This window comes from Abramis brama, assembly GCF_963993115.1.
Source record: "Abramis brama genome assembly, chromosome: 8".
NCBI lineage: Eukaryota > Metazoa > Chordata > Actinopteri > Cypriniformes > Leuciscidae > Abramis > Abramis brama.
In genome coordinates, this window is record NC_139970.1 from 40,199,657 (window position 1) to 40,222,176 (window position 22,520).

The following is a 22,520-nucleotide window of genomic DNA, read 5'->3' on the forward strand; positions in this document are numbered from 1 at the left end:
TTATTTGTTTCACAGGCAGCATTTTTTTGCAATTTTCATTTAGAATTTTAATTGGAGCAGATCAAATGTTCAGTTCTGGAGTAATCTGGGATCATGCATTTCTATTGTCTGACAGTCATCGAGAATTTGTGCACAAAAAGCAAAATATGCAAAAGCAGCTAGAGAAGCATGATAAGCCCTCAGAGTATTAATATATTTGTTTTAAAATAATAATAATTATATAATATAAAATAATATATTTATATTTAAAATGAATAATAATATTATAATAAATGTATTACTATAAATAATATATTTAAATTTAAATTAAATTTTTAAATCGAGATTGCGATCTTTTAACGATTAATCTTGCAGCTCTAGTGTTTATATATCTTTGTTTTTCTGAATGATTTCTTCTCTGTGGAGATCTGGGAGCTCCTGATGGCATCGCGTATGACTGGATCAATAAGAGGATCTATTACAGTGATTACATTAACCAGACCATCAGCTCCATGGCAGTGGATGGATCTCAGAGGACGGTTGTAGCACAGGTGCCTAGACCCAGAGCAATCATGCTCGATCCATGCAGAGGGTGAGTCTCTGATTCAGTAGGTCTGTGATTTAGATGTTTAATGAGCCATTTAATTTAAATGCGTTTCTATTTCTGTATGTGGTCAGATATATGTACTGGACCGACTGGGGAACCAATGCAAAGATAGAGCGTGCAACTCTGGGGGGAAACTTCAGGACAGAGATTGTCAACACTAGTCTGGTTTGGCCAAATGGTCTGACACTGGACTATGAAGATCAGAGGCTGTACTGGGCAGATGCCAGTTTGTAAGATCTATATAATATTATTTTTCATATCAAGACATTATTGGTATTATTAACTATAAACACTTAATCTGCACTGTTTACTCGTGTTTTCTCTCCGTGCAGGCAGAAGATTGAGAGGTGCTCACTCACCGGGACTAACCGTGAGGTCATCGTAAGCACTGCCATCTACCCATTTGCAATGACAGTGTACGGTCAGCATATCTACTGGACGGACTGGAACACACGCAGCATCTACCGTGCAAACAAGCATGACGGGTCCGACCAGAGGGTGATGCTACAGAACCTTCCATCACGGCCCATGGACATCCATGTGCTATCCAACGGCAAACAGCAGCAGTGCAGCAGTCCCTGCGAACAATTCAACGGTGGTTGCAGCCATATTTGCACCCCAGGTAGGTTCATATTTTAAAACAAGTTTTAAAGCCAGTCAAAAATAAAAGCTATGTTCCAAAAACTTGTGAGCTGCATTTTTGGTGACTCATTGAGAACATTACATAGGCAGCAACTCAATGCAAGTTGATTTAACTTTTTAAATATTTATTGGTATTAAATTATATACAATTTATATATATATATATATATATATTTTTTTTTTACTTCATCCACATTATTGGGTTGATTTTATTACAAATGATCTTGCTGCACTGCATTATGGGATTGTAAAGGATAAATGTGATGCTGCCTTAGAATTGTATTATTTTTGCATCAGGAGTGCACATTATGATGCCTACATAGGCAGCTCACTATGCTTTGGAACAGAGCCTACATCCTTTTTTTTTAATTAAATGTTAAACACATTTTAAACCATCAGTGTATTTCGTATAGTTATAATGTTTGGACCCATCTTTAAAATGAAATATTTTTAATACACATAAATTATGACCCTGGACCACAAAACCAGTCACATGGGTAAATTTTTTTGAAATTGAGATGTATACATCACACGAAAGCTGAATAAATAAGCTTTCCATTGATGTATGGTTTGTTATGATAGGACAATATTTGGCCAAGATACAATTATTTAATAATCTGGAATTTGAAGATGCAAAACCATTGAGAAAAATGCCTTTAAAGTTGTCCATTTATGTTCACGATTTTGCTGCATTCACTCACAAAAATAAATGCTTTATATATTAACGGTAGGAAATATCTTCATGGAACATGATCTTTACTTAATATCCTAATGATCTTTGGCATAAAAGAAAAATCGATAATTTTGACCCATACAATGTATTGTTGGCTATTGCCACAAATATACCCGTGCGACTTGTGACTGGTTTTGTGATCCAGGGTCACAATTGTGAAAGTACTTTAATTTCAAATACAACACTATGTCCTCCAGGTCCTCAGGGAGCAGAGTGTCAGTGTCCCTCCGAGGGCCGCTGGTATCTAGCCGACAACAAACACTGCATCCCTGACAATGGGACACGCTGCCAGTCGGGCCAGTTCACATGCATGAACGGCCGCTGCATCCGCGCCCAGTGGAAATGTGACAACGATGATGACTGTGGGGACGGCAGTGATGAACTCGAGAGAGTCTGCGGTGAGATGTGTTGCTGCTTACATGTTGTCAGCTTATACAGAGGACTTCAAATCTTTTCAGAATCGAGGGCAATTTTATGTAAATACAGTTTATTGATTCAGAAGATGTGCTAGTGCCTTCATACATGGTGTGTATGAGACAGCAATAATCTGCACCCTTTAGAGTGCTCACTTCAAGAGGAATTCACCCAAACTGACAATTAATGATGCACTTTCAAGGGTGAACTAAACTTAAAATTGATATTTGTGCACAACTTAGCATTATGTTGACAATCAAATCTCTAAGTTTAAGTCTTTCCGTCGCTGTCCGACCATCTCTGTTTGCCGGTGAATGGATTTTCCTCTCCTGCACTGGTGCGCAATCTTTCACTAACATATTTCTTCTTGCTTTTTTCTTACTTGCACAATCTGCTCAAATCTCTTGCTCCAGGATCCAAGAGTCATTTCGTTTTTGGTGTGTATTCTTGCTTACCTCTATTCACGTGTAGATAAAATCTTTGTTCCAAATTCTTGTGTTCTGCCTACATAGTTAACATTATTATGCTACCCTTTAAGATAACCTATTTTGGCCAAATTCGAAGGCAGTACTGCATGCATGTTTTGCAGAGACAATAATGCCATAATGCATTGCAACAAGCTACATGCAAAAATCTATGCAATTTATGTCAATTATACATATAATTATAATTTATTCAGAACTTAAAAACAGATAAAAATCTAATCAGAAAAAAATGTATTTCATGAAAATCCTATGGGTTATGTCAAGTGCCAGCTACCTTCTTAGAACTTTAGCTACAGTAACGTTCTGGCAAGCTTCTCTTAAAATTATGAACAAATGTTCTTCCAGTAACATTAATAGAATGTTTGTTTAAAGTTATATGTTCTCTAACAATGTTCTCAAAAAATTAGTACAAAAACCTGTTTTATATATCGTTCATGGAATTTTTGGATGTTCGTAACAACTAGTTTCAGAATGTTCATTCAAAAGTAACATTCCCGTTATTATTTTTTTTGAAGAATGATTAAATGGAATGTTTCCTTAACATTCGTATAACCAAGAATAAAAAATAAAAAAAACATTCAGAAATAACATTTTCATAACTTAATGGAAACATTAGCGAAACATTCTTAGAATAATTTTTTTGTTAGCTGGGTTTATGCTTATTAGTTCACTGAATTGTTAGCTTAGAATGCTAACACAAAATTTTATTAAAATCATTTGTGAGTCAGCAGACAACAAGGCAACTTACTAGGATTTGGAACAGTAGTCTTAGACTCTAAAGTTTAATAACCATCCATAAACATACTAACCTCTTCTACAATGCACCGCTCTCTCTTTCGCATGCAGTCCCACAAGCAGCAGCATTCATTTCACTCTCAGGTAAACTAAAGTAGAGAGGTAGAGGAGGTAGGCGGCGAGTTCCACTAGTTTCTGGTAATCCATTCAGCATTTTCTGCATAGTAACATGATTTTTTTTTAATTATCTGTGCATGGCAGCATTTCACACCTGCGAGCCCACCGTGTTCACATGTGGAAATGGCCGTTGTGTGCCGTATCACTACCGCTGCGATCACTATAATGACTGCGGTGATAACAGCGACGAGACAGGCTGCATGTTCCGCCCCTGCGACCCCAACACTGAGTTCACCTGCACTAATGGTCGCTGCATTGCACGGGAATATGTCTGCAATGGAATAAACAATTGTTACGACAACGGGACGTCAGATGAACAGAACTGCGGTAAGTTCATGTGCAATGTTACAAAAGGTTTCTTCTCAACTATAAACAGCCTACAGTTTACAAGCATTTATCCAATCCAAAAACACAGCTGAGAGGACATGCCAGCCAGAGCACACCAAATGCCAGACCACCAACATCTGCATCCCACGCTCGTACCTGTGTGATGGAGATAATGACTGTGGAGACAACAGTGACGAGAGCCCGACACATTGTGGTGAGATTCCCTGTCACACCCTCTCCCTCTCTCCTGTGGGAACAGGGATAGTTCACCCAAAAATTGTAATTTTGTTCAAAATTCATAATTTACTCACCCTCAAGGTGTTTCTTTCTTCTGTTGAACACAAACGAAGATATTTTGAAAAATGTGTCTAGCTGAACAGATGCTGGTACTCATTGACTTCCAGAGTATGAAAAAAAAAATACCAACTTACAACTTGAGGGTGAATAAATAAGAAAATAAGTTTGGTGAACTATCTCTTTAAGCTGCCCTGATATTTGTTAATATGCTAATGTGACTTATTATAAAACGGATAGTTCAGGTCCTTGATTCTGATTGGTTGTGTGTTCGAAGCCATTGTAAATTACTCAACAAACACACACCTGTGACCGCATTACATTAGTATTACTGCGCAACTGCCGTTTGTGATTCTTTGTTGCTGCATGTGTTGATTGGCAACCTCTTTGGAACTACATTGCTTGGCGGAGGAATAAATATGTTAAAACGTTATATTTTTTGTTGCTGGTGTTTATTTTATTAATAAAATAAATAGTAAAATTAAAATGTTAAAATATTTTCATGGAGTAACCTTTTTTTAAAAGCAATAAGCCCCTTGAAGCCGTGTTTCTCCGCTCCGTGTCGTGCCTAACAACGCCCCTTAGCTGTTCTAAATTCACTGTAAATCACGGCTTCACTGGGCTTATTGCTTTAATGTTTTATGGTTTACACTGCACAGCTAATGTTATGTAAAATTGAGGAATTTATTATTATTATTATTATAGAATTGAATGCAAAAAATATTGACATAATTGTCAAAATGACAAAAAAAGTAATAGTTCTATTTTAGTTTGATGCTGCTTTACAATGTAGATGTTACAAAAATGTAGTTGTAGTAATAAATAAGTAAACAATCAATCAATTAATCAACCACTGGAAGAATGACAAAATTAATAATAATTTTAGTTGTTTATTTCTGCTATAGTGTGGAATTAGATGAGTAACTGTTTAACAGCTCAAAATGCATTAGAGAATAATTTCCTTTTACTTTTTGAGACAAAGTTGTTGCTCAACTTGACCTTTCTGGAATTTCAGTTAATTAGTGACCCTTTCTGGGCTTTCTGGTTTGATGCTAGTTTGGACCCTGTTTTACATAATGTTTATGACCCATGTTTGCCATTTGAGGCTGACTGATTGATTTAACCCTCATCTGTATACTTGACTTTAGTGTTGCTCTTCACTCCTCAGCCACATCTACATGTTCCCAGAACGAGTTTCGCTGTTCGAGCGGACGCTGTATTCCCGGGCACTGGTACTGTGATGGTGGCACAGACTGTAATGATGGTTCTGATGAGCCCACTACCTGCAGTAAGTACTACACATAACTATATACACTTTAATGGCAGATTCATTCAAGTAGATGATTTTAAAAAACAATATACATAGGCATTCATCCAGCATATGTGGAATAAAAGTTAATTTTGGACCCTGTTTGAACCACTTTACTGGGGAGGATCTATGAAAACACTGTGATGTGAGGATAAAGCTGTGTTTTTTAAGGGAAACCGTTGGCCATGTTTTTGGGTGGTGAATTAATGATGGGTATCCTGCCTCATTGTTTGCCATGGTGATGGGGGGAATTGAAGCTGGAGGGAAATGATGTTGCCCCCCACCCCTCATGTTACGCTCCACTGGTGATGCATGCAGTCGGAAAGTGGAAAGATGAAGCTGATGTTGTGTTCAAGAAACTGGTTCAGTTGGCAGAAACAGAACTAAAATGTAGTAATTCAGACCAGCATGTCTGTGACAAAATGCCCTCACAAAAGACTGAAGGTGTGTGTGTCTCTGAGAGCTTCTTATCCAGCAGTTCTATTCATTAGTAGTGTATATGTTTTATTTTGCATTTTCATGTTCCAAAAATATGAATATATCTTAAAATATTAGATATCATACACTACTGTTGAAAAGTTTGGGGTTCGGTAAGAATTGTGTGTGTGTGTGTGTGTGTGCGTGCGTGCGTGCGTTTGAAAGATGCTCAAGGCTGCATTTATTTAATCAAAATAATAAAAATATATTTTATTTTATAATATTTTAAATAATATTAAATATGAATTTATTAAATATTAAATAAAATATGAAATACATTTTCAGCATCATTACTCCAGTCTTCAATGTCAGATAAAGCAAGAAACATTTCTTATAATTTTCAATGTTGAACATTTTTCAGTTGTGTTTTCAGATAATTTTCATTTATCACAGTTAAGTGAATATAGGGTTGAATTTTAAATCATTTCACTACTTTGATGTGGATGTTGTTATTTGTTTTTATTAAGAAATATTAAGATGTTTTTTCTTTTCAAACTGAAGCGTTTCAAAAAGCGATCTTTATAGGTTTATAATGTATAGGTTTTTGTTACAATCAAGGGTATATCTTAAAGTCTGATAGACTATGGAAATAGAAATACAAGTATTATAAACTAAAACGTGCTACATTACAGAAATAACCAATTACATCAAATAACTAGAAGCTACAGTAATATGAAAAAGGTTTGCTTTTCTGAATGACACTTCAGTGGTATCTGAAGTGCCTTCTTTAACCGTCTGGTGTATTTGGGTGTGTGTCTATTGGCGCTTTTCCACTGCATGGTACGGTACGGCTCGGTTCGGTTCGGTACGGCTCACTTATGGCGCAGTATAAACTTCAAAAAAAGAAATGGCTGAATCGTGGTCAGTGGACGAGGTGCAGACGTTCCTCTCGTTGGTTGCCGAGGAGTGGATGGGGAAACACGGAATGAAAAATTCGCATTTAATATGATGATATCATGGCAGTAGAGACGGCAACTATAACAATCAGTCCCACCCACTTTGAAGCGGTACTAACTGCAGTGGAAAAGCAACCGAGCTAAAGCGAACCGAACTGTACCGAGTCGAGTCGTACCACGCAGTGGAAAAGCGAAGCGAGCCGAACCGTTCCGCGCCGAGTCGAACCGTACCGAGTCGAACCATGCAGTGGAAAAGCGCCATATGATGCCAATGGTCAGTCCAGCCCTCCATTGTGTGTCACATTCCTCCAAAGTGACGTTCAGCAGAAAAGCCCTCACACAGACACCGGCACTTCCTTTGACATTCTCTGCCCCCTCCTCTCACACACACTGCCCCATCCTCTCGCTTTTGTCCCGTTAATCACAGCACCCCTCTGTGTCTTTTGTTCAAGCGGGACACTAGAGCGAGGAATGCTTATTCTCTCCCAGAATTCCTCTGCCTGTGGAATCCAAGCACTCAGCCACGTTTCTGGCTGTTCAGGATGGGATTTAATGGTTAAATGGATTACGTAGGCCGCATGTTCCTTAGTTCCCTATGATATCAGAGTGAGACATGGCCCTCGGGCAGCTCGCTCTTCTGCTGCTTCTTGATCCGTGGCTCACTGCGGTGTGTTTGATCCCTACAGCCCCCATGGTGAGGACCTGCAACTCTGAGCAGTTCCGCTGTGATGACGGAAGGTGCATCGCTTCATCCTGGATCTGCGATGGAGACAACGACTGCGGGGATATGAGCGATGAGGACGAGAGACACAACTGTGGTCAGTATTACTCGGGCCTTTTACTCAGTATTACGCTGCTGTCACATTAAGGCAGAATGCATGGATCCAATGCACTGATACACATCCGATAACTGTTTACGTTCTCTTAAAGGGGTGGTATAATGCCCTTTTCACAAGATGTAAAATAAATCTCTGATGTCCCCAGAGTGTGTATGTGAAGTTTTAGCTCAAAATACCCCACAGATATTTTTATATAGCATGTTAAAGTTGTCACTTTTTGAGGGTGAGCAAAAACCGTTTTTGTGTGTGTCCCTTTAAATGCAAATGAGCTGCTGCTCCCGGCACAGAGGGCGGAGCTTCTAGAGCTCCTGTCCTTTTACCTCACACACACATGCACTGAAAATTTCTAAAACTTTTAGCCTTTTATGTTCAAACTGAAGTCAGACAATGATGGAGAGACTCAAGATGAAGTGACAACATGTAGAAGCAACATTTCTGAATGCTTAGTTGATGAATTTATGTCGCTTATGTGTAGTTATCTTCTAGTCATTGATTAGCATATTCTGTCTTGATAATCTATAAATCATGTTCCGGGGGCGGGGTTTATGTAAATTATAGGGTTGGTGATGTCACTAACCCGGGAGGAATGTCGTGTAGTCTCTTCCAGCCGTTTGTTGTAGTCCTTAAAAAGCGATTTTTTAAAAGCAAATATCTCCCTTTTCTTTGAACTTTGAGCTTCGTAACTTTGCAGATGTTGTTTATGCTCAAACAGCAACATTACACACTAACTAGAGTTAAAAAAGTGAAATCATAATCAACCACCCCTTTAAGACATAACCGACTGGATTTACGTGAATACTCACTAAAACTGACATTTTGACGTAATTTTGTGTATTTGTCCGTTCAAGCGTGAAAAGATGTGCGTTGATGTCTGAGAGGCAGCTTTCTGTGTGATTTGATTTTGCCCTGCAGCTCAGGCTGGAAACCTGTACATTTATCTCTGCTGCTTCCTTTACAAATTTGCAGGAGCCAATCACAAACTGGTTATCCACCTGGTACGCTATTGGCGGGTTTAATCCAATCCAATTCCAGAGCCGTTACGGCTCTGTCCAATTCCTTTTAACCTCTCGACGATGCTCAATGGCTTCTTTTTAGCAAACAAATCGCTTTAGTGGGTGTAAATACCACAAACTTTAATTGTTTTTTGTGCATAACCTGTATAAATCGCTGGATTCCATTGCTGCTTCTGCAAACCGCTGATCAACACGTTTGGTTACACATTGATGGTCTGATTGGTTGAAGGACTTTCCAATTGCTTACAGAGTCATTTGAACTATGCCCGTTGATCACGCCACTTGTGCAGTAGAAAACACATAGCAGACTCCCCAGACTAATGTTCAATCTTAAAAGATTGAGCTTGGTCTGGTGATAGCCAGACTAGAGACATGCAGCAAGTGTATGCCAATTTATGTCCCACTGGGTAGATTAGCACGTTACAATTCAAATGTGCGTATCATCTACGATGCAGGACATCAATTCTGACTGGATCTCTTCCCAAATCATCCCTCCCTAACATTTCCGTCTCATTTTTATTAGTTGACAAAAATGTCAATAGATGTTCGTCATAGTTTTTTTCATTCAAAACTGTTTTTTATTTAGTTAGGTTAGGGTTAGGGTTAGGGGAAGTTTTTCGTCAACGAAATGAACACTGGCTGGTGGTTGGGTGGAGGCTCTATAGCTCATGGCTGAGGTCTGAAGCCTCTGTGTAAGGAGTCTGCATTCCTAATTTCTCCTGCCTCACTCACTGCTTTGTGAGTGTCTTAGCTGGCTGCTCTCGCTGCATGGATCAGCTCTTAAACTCTCTCTGTTCTCTCCACTTCTCAAGACGTTGCTCTGTCATAGCTGATGAGCTCTCAATTAAAGTATCAAAAAAGTCTCAGCTAGACACAAATTAGATAATTGTTGACATACAGTAAGATTAAAGAGCTGTAAATTGAATGTGGATGGCATTGTTAAAGCAACACTAAAGAACTTGTTTTACCTTAAAATAATGTTTCCAAAATTGTATCAGTGGTTCATCAAGTCGTAACAGGGTGAACGGCACATCTGGATTCGCTTTGCAGCCGTATATCTGCTATAACCACACTATGCAAGTTTGCCAGATTGGGTAGCGTTTCTGTAGTTCGAATGAGACATAAGAAACTACAAATTTGACTTGCTTTACGGCAAGCGTTACAATAGTCATTATTTGGTTTTACTTCGTTTCTGATGTCGCAATACATCATACTTTCATAAAATCATGCAACATACTCTACCTTGTCTGTGGACATCGTTCATTCTAAATCCGGTGCTGGATAAACAGCGAGCGTGCGTGTGACGGTAGGCTACGGTAGGCGAAATTATTTACGACAGCAGTAATGGACAATTCCTCTTACAACCTGTAGGGGGACGGAAGAGGAAAAGTTCTTTAGTGTTGCTTTAATAGATCGATAATATAGAAGAATTTGATGAGAAATGTTTGAGTTCATATTGAGATTTGACTTGTTGTTTCCACTAATCTTGTGAAGTATGACACTCTGTTCACTGCCACACTATTTGTTTGCAGACGTTAATTTGAAAATGTTATTTTTTTTTTAATTCTTGTTTTGTCCCGCAGCTAATCGCACCTGCTCTCCTCAAGAGTTCACCTGTATGAATAACAGGCCTCCTCAGAGGAAGTGTATCCCGAGGGACTGGGTGTGTGACGGAGACGCTGACTGTTCGGACGCATACGATGAGCACCAGAACTGCACTCGTAGGTCCTGCTCCACCAACGAGTTTACCTGCAACAACGGCCTCTGCATCCGCATCTCCTACAGGTTAGAATTGCATTTAAAGAAAAAAAGGCTACTTACAGATGTAATGTTAGAGATGCAAAGAATGAACATCCTCATAGGCAATTTATGTGTAGACAAGCCGCTTTGAGAAGCTCAACATTTAAGTTTCTGATAACTAATATGCAGAATTGATTTTTAAATATTTTTTTATTTTTTTTAAACCATAAAAACTGCATGCCAACTGCATATCATCAATAATAATAATAAATATATAAAATGCATTGCATTATAACTGTTATTAATTGTATTTATTATATATATATATATATATATATATATATATATATATATATATATATAATTTTCTATAATAATACATATGGAAAATTAATTGTATTATTTAATTTCTTTTTAACCATTTGATCCTCTTTTTTATATTTTTTATAATTTACAGTGTTTATACAAGGCAAGTTTTTATTGTAACCAAAAACAATGTTTACATCAAGTAAGCATAGGTTCCAGTTGGTTCCAATAATAAACAGCAGTCTCTCCCATAAATCCCTGCTGTGCGTTTGGTGTCTACCAGGTGTGACCGGCGTAATGATTGTGGAGACAGCAGTGATGAACAGGGCTGCACATATTCGACATGTCCACAGCACCAGTTCACCTGTCAGAACGGGCGCTGCGTCTCGCAGGATTTCGTCTGTGACGGGGACAACGACTGCGGGGATGAATCTGATGAGCTGGATCACATGTGCAGGACTCCGGCGCCCACCTGCCCACCCGGAGACTTCCGCTGTGACAACGGGAACTGTGTGCCTCTCAGCGAGGTGTGTGACAGGAGTGATGACTGCAACGACAACAGTGACGAGAAAGGCTGTGGTAAGCACTGCGTCATGTGATCAGATTTCTTTGCTGTACTGTATTCTGTATTTTGTGAAACATTTACTTTTACTTCACTACATTCCAAAGCATTATATTGTATTTTTCTCTCCACTACATTTCATAAAAACATATCGCTCCTCATTATTTCGAATAGTGATGTCAAATTCGTGAATGAACTGATTCTTTTTAGTAAACTTGTTAAGTCGGTTTGCGAATCGCACTGAATGATTCATTCGTGACTGATCTGATTGCAGCTGTTCTTGAGTCAACAACTCACTGGTACGAAGATACAGTTTTTGCTGCTCAGTATTTTTTTGGAAACCATGTTACATTTTTTTGACTAGTAGAAAGTTCGAAAGAACAGTATTTATTTGTAGTATGTCTTTACTGTCACTTTTCATCAGTTTATTGCATCCTTGCTGTATAAAAGCATTATTTTTCTTTTAAATCTTACATACCCCAAACTTTTGATTACTAGTGTATCACAGTTTCCACAAAAATATCAAGCAGCAAAAACTGTTTTCAACATTGATAATAAAAATAAATGTTTCTTGAACAGCAAATTAGCATATTAGAATAAAATATATTCAAATAGAAACATAAATTTTTGATCAAATAAATGCAGCTTATGTGAGTATAATAAACTTCCAAAAACATTTTAAAAAATCATGGTTATTATAACTTTTGACTAGAAGTTTATATTGACTGGCAGCCTTACAAAAATGCGTAATTAGTCTGAATTAGAAACACATCAATATTCATGATGATTACGCCGCATACAGCCTTTGTGACACAAACATCTTACAAATTTTTAATCACTATATTGTTTTATGTGAATGAATGGGCAGGATGATTTTCACATCGTTTCCAGTTCTCAGAAGTCTTGTGAGCAAATGTTCAGTATGGGTTTTATGGCCTTATTTCAGTGACTTTTTTTCACAAACCACACATAAATGTCATTTTCTCAAAACTACAAACTTTTACATACGTGCTGCTCACATATTATTGAAGCAGATTTTGTGAATACAGTGTAATCAGACATCTAGGAAATTGGAAACACACATCTAGGGCCCTAAAAAAAAGATAAGAGTTAAGATGCACTTTTCAGATTGTCTGTTTTTCTTTGTTTCAGGCATTAATGAGTGCACAGACCCGTCCATGCACCACTGCGACCACAACTGCACCGACACACCCACCAGCTTCATCTGCACCTGTCGTCCCGGGTTCCGTCTCATGTCTGATAAAACAACGTGCGACGATGTGGACGAGTGCTCGGTCACTCCCAGCGTGTGCAGTCAGGTGTGTGAGAACACCATGGGCTCGTACGTGTGTAAGTGCGCGCCGGGCTTCCTCCGTGAACCCGACGGCCGCAGCTGCAGGCAGAACAGCAACATCACCCCGTATCTAATCTTTAGCAATCGCTACTATCTGCGCAATCTTTCCACGGATGGCGAGGCCTATTCCCTCATCCTGCAAGGCCTCAGCAGCGTGGTCGCTCTGGACTTCGATCGAGTCGACAAACGCTTGTACTGGATTGACGTGAGCCGGAGGGTGCTGGAGCGGATGTTCTTTAACGGGACGGGCCGAGAGGTGGTGGTGAACGGGCTTCTGCACGGAGAAGGCCTGGCGGTCGACTGGGTCGGGAGGAAGCTGTACTGGGTCGACAGCTTTCTCGACTGCATGAAAGTGTCGGAGCTTGATGGGCGGTTTGTGAGGAAGCTGGCAGAACACTGTGTGGATGTTAATAACACGTACTGCTTTGAGAATCCCAGAGCCATTGTAGTGCATCCCAAGTTTGGGTGAGTGTACCAATGATAGAAGTCATTTTCAGACCTATGGAAAAATAAAAAATGTTTAGTAGTGACATATAAATACAGGAGTGAGTTGCCTAATCTGTAGTTGCCGATTGGTGAGTGTATTCTGATAGGATTGTGAAAACACAAACAGTGAACTACAACCAACTTTAAAAAAGTACATACAACCAAAATAAATTTGGCTTAAACATTTTTAAAATGGAGGAGCAATCATACTTTTTTGCTGACGTCAAACGCCTCACATTCCAGTCAAATTCTGTAGAATTTTGGTGCAAATAAATGTATTACCTGGCATGTATATTATTATTATTATTATTATTATTAATTACATTTATAATATTTAATTTTTTTATAAAATAATATTTTTAATATTTTTTAAAATATTTTGTTATGGATATTATATATATATAAAATTGTCATTATTCATTGTTCTTGGGTTATGGCCAATATTCTAAGTCTATAGTATTGAAAATACTATAAGATAAGAAACTTGAACCACACTAAAAAGTAAAAAAATTATAATTATTAATTGAATTTAGATGTATGTTACCTTTACATTGTTGGAATCTGTTTTAGCTTCTATTTTTTAAATCAAATGTCATCTTCGCGCAGATACGTGTACTGGACCGATTGGGGAGACAAAGCCTTCATTGGACGTGTTGGGATGGATGGAAATAACAAGTCAGCCATCATCACTACTAAGATCGAGTGGCCCAACGGTCTCACTATTGACTACACCAATGACAAGCTGTACTGGTCTGATGCTCACCTAAACTACATCGAGTAAGCCTTTCTCACGTTTATATCAAATCCTGCCCACACTGAGCAAAATGTTTAGTCAGTTCAACTTAGAAAATGTACTTCATGTGATAACATCTAATATAACTGGTTTTGTTGAAATGAAATAAATGATTTAAGATTACTGATTATAACTGAATTCAACCAACCTGAAAAACTGATTTTGTTGAAATGAAATAAAGGATTTAGGATTATTGATTATATACTTGCTGTTTCTTTCTCATTTAATTCTTTCTCATTTTTCTAACAATGAGTGCTTTGGTACTTGTAGCTTGAATTTCTTTGATAAGTTTAGAAAGCAAAATACCACCTTAAAAATGAATGTACAGGTCGGAGAACATGGTTAATATTGCAGGTTTGTTTGCATTATTTTTTGCTATTGTTAAAATGGTTGCGTCTCCTCAGATTCTCTGATCTGGACGGGCATCACAGGCACACTGTGTACGACGGTATCTTGCCGCATCCTTTCGCCATCACGGTGTTCGAGGAAACCGTGTACTGGACAGACTGGAACACTCGCACGGTGGAGAAGGGCAACAAATACACCGGCTCTGGACGAGAGGCGCTCGTCAACACCACCCACAGACCGTTCGACATTCACGTGTGCCATCCCTACCGCCAGCCCATAGGTGAGCCCGGGACAGCGTAACCCGAGCGGGATGCAGTCGCAGGCGTCAGATCCATATCTCCTCCTTTAAACGTCCGCTGAGGCACTTAAGGGTCTCTGCCAATATTTACACAGTCCGACACAATGCCGCCAGTCTCTGCTCGCCTGTCTTTTCTCAGAGACAGGAAAGACTAAACTCTTTATCATTGCTTTAATGGCCAGGACAGGTAGTTTAAACTCTTTATCTGTGGGCTTCTTTAGAAAGAGGAGCTACAGCTACATGATGTGGAGCCACATCCTGGGTCTTTGTAAGAGGATACAGTCTAGCTCAGTGACTCTCCAGATTTTACTTTGTGTCATGACCCAATTCAATACCACATTTGTTTATCGTGCAAAAGTAAATAAAGATGACCTGGAATTTTTTTAATGTATGAACTCTATTCAATATTTGAAATTAAAATAATAGTAACATTCCTGTGATTTATATGCTTAGTTAATTATTTGCATTATTTTAGCATTTTTTAAATCGGTAATTCTTCTCATGTTTTTATTTTTTGATTCTAAGCACATTTTGCGTATGATTGCCCCCTATTAAATTAACATTTATTTTATTTGTAAATATTTAATGCATTTCAAACATTGAATGTTTAGTTAAAAATCAAACTGAAATGTTTCTAATGTTTTAAATTAAAAATAAATATTAATATAAATATTAGTCTATTATTCGTACAAAAGTAAAAAAAAAATCTGAAATAGGGTCATTTTTAATATTTTAATTTTAATATTTTGCTGTTTTAATTGCAAACACTGAATACATTTCAAACATTAAATAAATATCAGTGTTTGATTGATTTTTAAGGACATTTTTTGTCATGCATGAATAATCAGGAATATTATAAATATATATTTATTTTATTTGCAAACATTGAAAGCATTTTAAACATTGAATATTTCCTTAAAAATCAAACACTGAAATGTATTCAGTGCTTAAAAATCAACTAAACATTATGTATTTAGTTAATTACTATTTGCATTAAATATTTGTTATTTTTCTTATTATGTTTTATTTTTTATTCTAAGAACTTTTTTATCTTTTTTTATTTACTTTTTTGTTTGTACGAATAATAGCAAACACTCGTTAGAAAAAAGATATATTTATTTTAATTGCAAACATTGAATAATAATTGCAACCCATTTTTGCTCTTGACCCATTAGCACAGAACCCCTGATATAACTCTCACTATATCTTTCCCCTGTAGTGACGAATCCTTGCGCGGTGAATAATGGAGGCTGTTCTCACCTGTGTCTTCTGCGAGCGGGGGGTCAAGGTTATACCTGCGAGTGCCCTGACCACTTCCTTACCGTGCAGATAGGGGGCGTTGCACGCTGTCTGCCCATGTGTTCCAGCACGCAGTACAGATGTGCAGACAACGAACGGTGAGTTTATCCTTTATCTGCTTTTTACTTCTGCTTTCATTTCAGGCTCTGTTCTAAAACCTAATAAGCTGTGTTGCCGTATACTGTCTATGTAGGCAGCTGCCTACTAAGGGAGCATCCAAAGTAAAATATTTTGTTTTGTCAAGCTGTATCCCTATTTGGTGGAAGTGTGATGGTCAGCGGGACTGTAGAGATGGCTCGGATGAACCCTCCACGTGTCCCGTCCGGCACTGCAGACTGGGCCAGTTCCAGTGTAATGACGGAAACTGCACCAGCCCGCACTTCCTGTGTAACTCTAATCAGGACTGTCCCGATGGCTCGGATGAGGACACCGTGCTGTGTGGTATGGAACAAACCAATCTCATGTCAAAAAGCCCCTTTCACACACACAGTCTTCACTGGGAAATTACCATTAAGAGATCATGTGTGAACAGGACCTTTTCAAAAAATACCAGTACACCGGTTCTGGCAATTTACCAGTATGAGAAGTTGTAACATTACCAGTAAATTACTGGTATGATGCTGTGTGTGAACAAAAAATGAAGATTACATGTATGAAGTCTGAAGGTGCTGACATAAGAAGTCTGCTTTGGACCAAACAAAAAACTTCTTATTGAGATGAATGAAGTGATTACTCTGCGCTGTTTACAGTAAGCTCAGATGATTTTTAATAGCTTTTCTATGTAAATGTGCACTAGATGGACATCTTTGACCGTTGCGCCGCATCTCGCAGCTTTATCAGCGTGTCGCGCTCGAGACCCTGTCTTCTTTTCCATTCATCAGCACTGCGTTGCAGTTGGGTACCATTATGCTCATGTTAAGAGCAAAAACACATTCTGTATGATCATCCCCTCACGCCTGCCACTCAGACATAAAAAGATGTTGTCAAATTGAACAGATAGTGAAACTAAAGCATTTCCGATGACTTGCATCACAGAATTTACCGGTATTTTGGTGCTGATGTGTGAATGGTCTCTTACCGGTAAAAAGCCATAACACCATTGCTTGTGTGTACAGTATTTTTGTGTATTTACAGGTAAAGTCATTCTGGTAATTTAACAGTAATTTACTGGGATTACTGTGTGAAAGTGGCTAATGTTTACAGCCGATGATAAGGCCTAGTGGCTAAAAATCAGGTTGTAGGTTTGAACCGCATGATTAAATGTACACTGCATTCAAAACGACACTGCTACTCTGATACTTGCTTTTGATTGGACTGTTGCTAAAGCATCTTCCTCTGTTTCTGTACCGTCAGCCACGCATCAGTGTGAGTCGCATCAGTGGCAGTGTGCCAATAAACGCTGCATCTCTGAGGCCTGGCAGTGTGACGGGGAGAACGACTGCGGTGACGGCTCCGACGAGGATCCCACACACTGCTCCAGCAGGACCTGCAGACCCGGACAGTTCAAGTGCAGGAACGGACGCTGCATCCCACAGAGCTGGAAATGTGACGTGGATGACGACTGTGGAGACAACTCCGACGAGCCCATCGACGAATGCAGTGAGTTGCTGACACGCTACAGCATTCATTGGTTTAATAGAAGCTTTATTTAACCAGGAAAGAAGACTCACTGAGATTAAAATCTCTTTTACAGGAGTGTCCAAGATAGGCAGCCGAGTTTGCATATACAGTTATACATCAAAGTTACGACATACAAAAAAAACCATATAAACATAAAACATGCAACCGGGTAAAAACATCTACACACCACTTAAAGGTGCTCTAAGCGATGTTGGGTGAAGTCACTCCTTGTTGACGTTCAAAGAATTGTCAAACAAAACGGAGGCTAGCTCGTCCCTCCCTCCTCCTCATCCCGTCCCCTCCCCCTCCCTTCCGTGCTTCCTGAAACAGTCATGAACCATTTAGAAAAAACAAACCTGTCCAGCAAAAACAGAGCCACCTGAATGTCGGATTAGAAGCCCTTCTGCCGGCGGAGTTCCCGCCACCTTTTGAACGTTTTTCCGATGTAAATTCGAGACTTTGCGCGTTCCTTCTTTGTTATTTGTTCATCGGAACGTCGTCTCTTTGGTCGTGTGTCGGCCATATCAAAATTCTCAAGAATATACATTTTTAACGCTAGTCGTTGTCGTTGTCTAGGACATCTCTCCTCTAGCTAACTTCCCTCTTCATGCTTCTCTCTCCTCCACTCCCCACACCCCCCTTCATGTGCACGAACACTAACCCCCCAACCCCCACCACCAAATCATTCTTGTCGGTGATTGGCTGGAACACTGTTTGTTATGTTTCGTGGTCCAGGCTGGGCCAGTTTGTTTTTGTTGCCATTTGTGGAGCCTGGGCTGTCTACAGAGACCGCGTTTTTTTTACAGTGTGTTCGGGGGACAGGCAGCTAGCGGATAGTGAGGAGATGTTTGTTGTATGTGACAATAAATGTTTTGGCCTAAAAAACGCGTGACATCGCTTAGAGCACCTTTAAATTAGGAAAGGAAGAAAAAGGAGAAATTGTGCTGCAGTACGAAGTGAACTTAAATCTCTTGCAGTAATTTTCATTGTTCTAAATGTTTTGTGTGATGTTGTTTGCAGTGGGTTCAGCGTACAGATGTGACAATCACACAGAGTTTGACTGCAGGACGAACTATCGCTGCATTCCTCTGTGGGCCGTGTGCAATGGACACAACGACTGCAGGGACAACAGCGACGAACAGGACTGCGGTGAGACATCAGACAAACACACAAATCAAAACTCGACTTTTTTATTCACAAACACCAGTGCTTACAACTGATGAACAATTAATGAAATAGTTAAAGGAACACTCCACCGTTTTTTGAAATAGGGCTTATTCATCTTCTTTCCTACATTTAGATAGGTGGGCAAATGCATTTTTGTCTCAGTGCATGCATTGTTTTAGTTTGACAGGGTCGGCGCTAGCTTAGCTTAGCATAATGAATGGAATCCTTTGTTGCCAGCTAGCATGTCCTGAGTAAAAGTAATATAAAAAATAAATAAAAACCCACCTAATTACTTCTTGTGGCCTGCGTATTCACAATGAGTACAAATAGCGATGCAGATTAACACTAGGCGATTTCCTATGCAGATATTGACTTGGGACTATATTAGGGGGAAGCACAGGCGAAGCACTGCTACTTGGGCGCAGAGATATCACGCCCAAGTAGCAGTGCTTCGCCTGTGCTTCCCCCTAATATAGTCCTTAATATATAAGTCAATATCTGCCTAGGAAATCGCCTAGTGTTAATCTGCATCGCTATTTGTACTCATTGTGAATACGCAGGCCACAAGAAGTAATTAGGTGGGGTTTTTTTTATTTTTTATATTACTTTTACTCAGGACATGCTAGCTGGCAACAAAGGATTCCATTCATTATGCCAAGCTAAGCTAGCGCCGACCCTGTCAAACTAAAACAATGCATGCACCGAGACAAAAATGCATTTGCCCACCTATCTAAATGTAGGAAAGAAGATGAATAAGCCCTATTTCAAAAAACGGTGGAGTGTTCCTTTAAGTAATTGTAATAGAAGTAATATTAAAATACGTAGAAAATAAAATTATACAATTTATTTTCATGAGTGAAAAAAAAACTTTTTATTCACAAACAGCAGTGCTTACAACAGAAATTTTTTATATATTTCTTAATTAAAATAATTATTTTTTTTTTCTCCGCATTTTTTTCTTCTGCTTCCTAATCTAGTTTCCTAGCAAGTCTGAGCTGCAAAAAAATCCAGTTTTTGGCATATTGCAGTCTAGACAGCAAAAACATATTAAATCTTTATTTGAATTTTTTTTATAAAAAAAAAAAAAAATTGTCTTTTTAAAGCATTAAATACATGTAACACTCACTTTTCACAGTCGAATCAACCAATGGAATCAAGTCCCGTCCTACTTTTTTCCCCCTTGTTCGATAAGCTGCTTTACTCAGAAGCTTCAAAAATGCCACAATATAGCAGTAAATTCGACTGCAATTTCTCTTTTATGCTGACATAAAAAAATTGTTTTTACAAAAATAACACTAAAATTAAGACCAAGCACTTTATATATAATGTATCATGTAAAATTACTTTGCATTGTCTCCATTATCAGTGATGTTATATAATGCTGGGGTAGTGTGTGTTTGTTTGAGTTATTCATCCCCTCACACTCCAGCGTATTAGTGAGTGTTAGTTCAGTCTCTCTGTGATGGACGGGCCCTCTGTGACCCCTCCTCCTGTCTGGGGCCACAACTCTGATTTATGTGTGTGTGTTAGGTATGTCTGTGTCAGGCACCAATGTGTGTGTGTGTGCAGTTGTTATTATGTTTGTATTGTTTTATTAAGGATCAGTAGGTATATAATATACAGTAAAAAAATATATTAATTACCTCAGTTTGTGGAAAAGCAACTGGTGATGAGCTTTGATTCATCATGTGGCTTTCTCATTACCACCTGTGGTTTATAACATTAACATTATATCAGTTAAAGAAATATATTTTTTACTGTACATTGTTGCAGATGTGGTGCAACATTTTAGGTTTTATGTATTTAAAACCTAAAATGTTGCACCACATCTGCAGTTTTGTTGTTTTTTTAACATAAATTTTGCAGATTTTTTGTCAGTGATCTGGCTGATGTTCACATAAGCACATACACACACACACACACATGTAGCCCTGGTTCTCCTGGGTCTTATCAGTTCCTCCTCGCTCCATTAGTGCCATCCTGCACAGAGAGGAGAGAGAGGAGAGATCGCCCTAATCTGACTGTAAGAATGTGCCGCCCGGGTCAGATGTTCCTACAACTCCTCTACCTTCCTCTCCTCTCAGCCATGTGCATATTTTCGGCCCCATTTCCTCCTCTTCTCTCATTTTCTCTCATTTTCTAAGTAGCAGTAATCATCATGTCTTCATTAAAGCACAAACCGTTAGGTGTTAAAAAAGGTCTTTTTTATCAGACGTGTCTGCTGACTGAGGTCCGTGTGACTGAGTCTCTCCACTTCCACTCTGTTTAACTTCAACTTGTGTGTTAAAGTTTGTGTGAGCCTGTGTTGTCTGTTGTGTTTGCAGAGGAGTTGACCTGTGAGCCGGCGGGTGATTTCCGCTGTGATAACCACCAGTGTATTCCCCTGCGCTGGCGCTGCGACGGAGACAATGACTGCGGCGACGGATCGGATGAACACAACTGCAGTGAGTAGCAGCTCTGACCTCTCGTGTTCGGTCAGATCAATATAAAAACAGTAGGGATGGTTTGATTGGTAACAAAAGGGATAGTTTACCCAAAATCATTATTTACTCACCCTTGTGTGGTTCATTGGAATACAAAAGTTGATTTTATTTTATAATTTTTAGAAATCCCAAAGTGCGCATCCAAAGACTTACACAGTTAAACACACAAAATAATGTCAAAACGCCGGTCTTGTGAGTCACATAAACAGAGTCAGTTATGTTTTAAGTGAACGTAAACAGTTGAGAAAGAAAACGCACGTGTAACAGTGTAATGGATCCGTACGTCAGGTCTTAAAGTGACAGCAGCCTAATATACCTGCTATAATATTAAAAATATATCTATATGGCAGTTTTTCCCCATGGTATCGATGTCAATATTGTGGCCAGTGAAAATGTTGAGTGGCTAGGAACTTCGGAAAACTTCTAACCACAGTGGCTGGTGAGCAAAAAAGGTTAATGTCAAGCCCTGCTTACCAGAGAAACAGTAACAGTAAAGACACGGAAGAAAAGATTTGATGGGAACAAATTGGAAAGACAGAAAGCGTGGAGGAGACGGCGTGATGGCAGACAAGGTGCTGTGAGGTGTGAAAGGTTGACAAATGGTCTACGCTAAACCTTTGAGCGGCGTGCTGGAAGGAGCGTTGATTTTTTCAGCACTTTCTCCTCCCTGCAGAAGAGCTGCGGGGGTGGTGAACGCGGGTCATTCCCCTGATGAATTCAGCTATGAACTCACCTCCGAAAAATGGTCCTCTTGCTGAAGGGCAAGCCGTAGCTCACCAGATGTAATCCTGAGACAGTGAAGCACAGCCTAATCATCGCCCTCATCTGTGTCAAAGGCTTGTTGTGCTTTACTTAAACGCTTCAGGTCGTGTTTCTGCTGCGTTTTGGCCTTATAAGCACTTTGTGAAACATTGCTGTTCACTAGACATACTATATTACTGCGTTATGCCGGAACTATTCTTTTTTGAAGTGCCAGATCTTGGGCCATTGCGCCACTTCCCAAGCTAACAACTTTCTTAAGCGTTTTACTAACGTTATGAAAACTTCTGAATGTTCTAAATGTCCAGATTAAGTCTCCCTGTAGTCAATAATTGTATCCCTTAAAACTCTTTGATCACCAAAATGACATTTAAACGT

The 22,520-nt window shown here is 39.0% G+C and overlaps 1 protein-coding gene across 1 annotated transcript in view; it reads left to right on the forward strand.

Annotated features, from left to right (window-relative positions):
• lrp2a (low density lipoprotein receptor-related protein 2a) overlaps positions 1 to 22,520 on the forward strand; it is a 99,172-nt gene that overhangs the window by 60,536 nt on the left and 16,116 nt on the right. The window contains exons 41-60 of the mRNA XM_084123233.1: positions 406 to 571; positions 658 to 816; positions 919 to 1,208; positions 2,159 to 2,359; positions 2,789 to 2,812; positions 3,707 to 3,739; positions 3,857 to 4,099; positions 4,188 to 4,313; positions 5,562 to 5,681; positions 7,762 to 7,893; positions 10,511 to 10,712; positions 11,257 to 11,552; positions 12,688 to 13,354; positions 13,982 to 14,152; positions 14,573 to 14,796; positions 16,034 to 16,211; positions 16,358 to 16,554; positions 17,467 to 17,712; positions 18,754 to 18,882; positions 21,225 to 21,344. Of these exons, the coding sequence (XP_083979359.1) occupies positions 406 to 571; positions 658 to 816; positions 919 to 1,208; positions 2,159 to 2,359; positions 2,789 to 2,812; positions 3,707 to 3,739; positions 3,857 to 4,099; positions 4,188 to 4,313; positions 5,562 to 5,681; positions 7,762 to 7,893; positions 10,511 to 10,712; positions 11,257 to 11,552; positions 12,688 to 13,354; positions 13,982 to 14,152; positions 14,573 to 14,796; positions 16,034 to 16,211; positions 16,358 to 16,554; positions 17,467 to 17,712; positions 18,754 to 18,882; positions 21,225 to 21,344 (3,924 nt within the window). The remainder of the gene's footprint in view (positions 1 to 405; positions 572 to 657; positions 817 to 918; positions 1,209 to 2,158; positions 2,360 to 2,788; positions 2,813 to 3,706; positions 3,740 to 3,856; positions 4,100 to 4,187; positions 4,314 to 5,561; positions 5,682 to 7,761; positions 7,894 to 10,510; positions 10,713 to 11,256; positions 11,553 to 12,687; positions 13,355 to 13,981; positions 14,153 to 14,572; positions 14,797 to 16,033; positions 16,212 to 16,357; positions 16,555 to 17,466; positions 17,713 to 18,753; positions 18,883 to 21,224; positions 21,345 to 22,520) is intronic.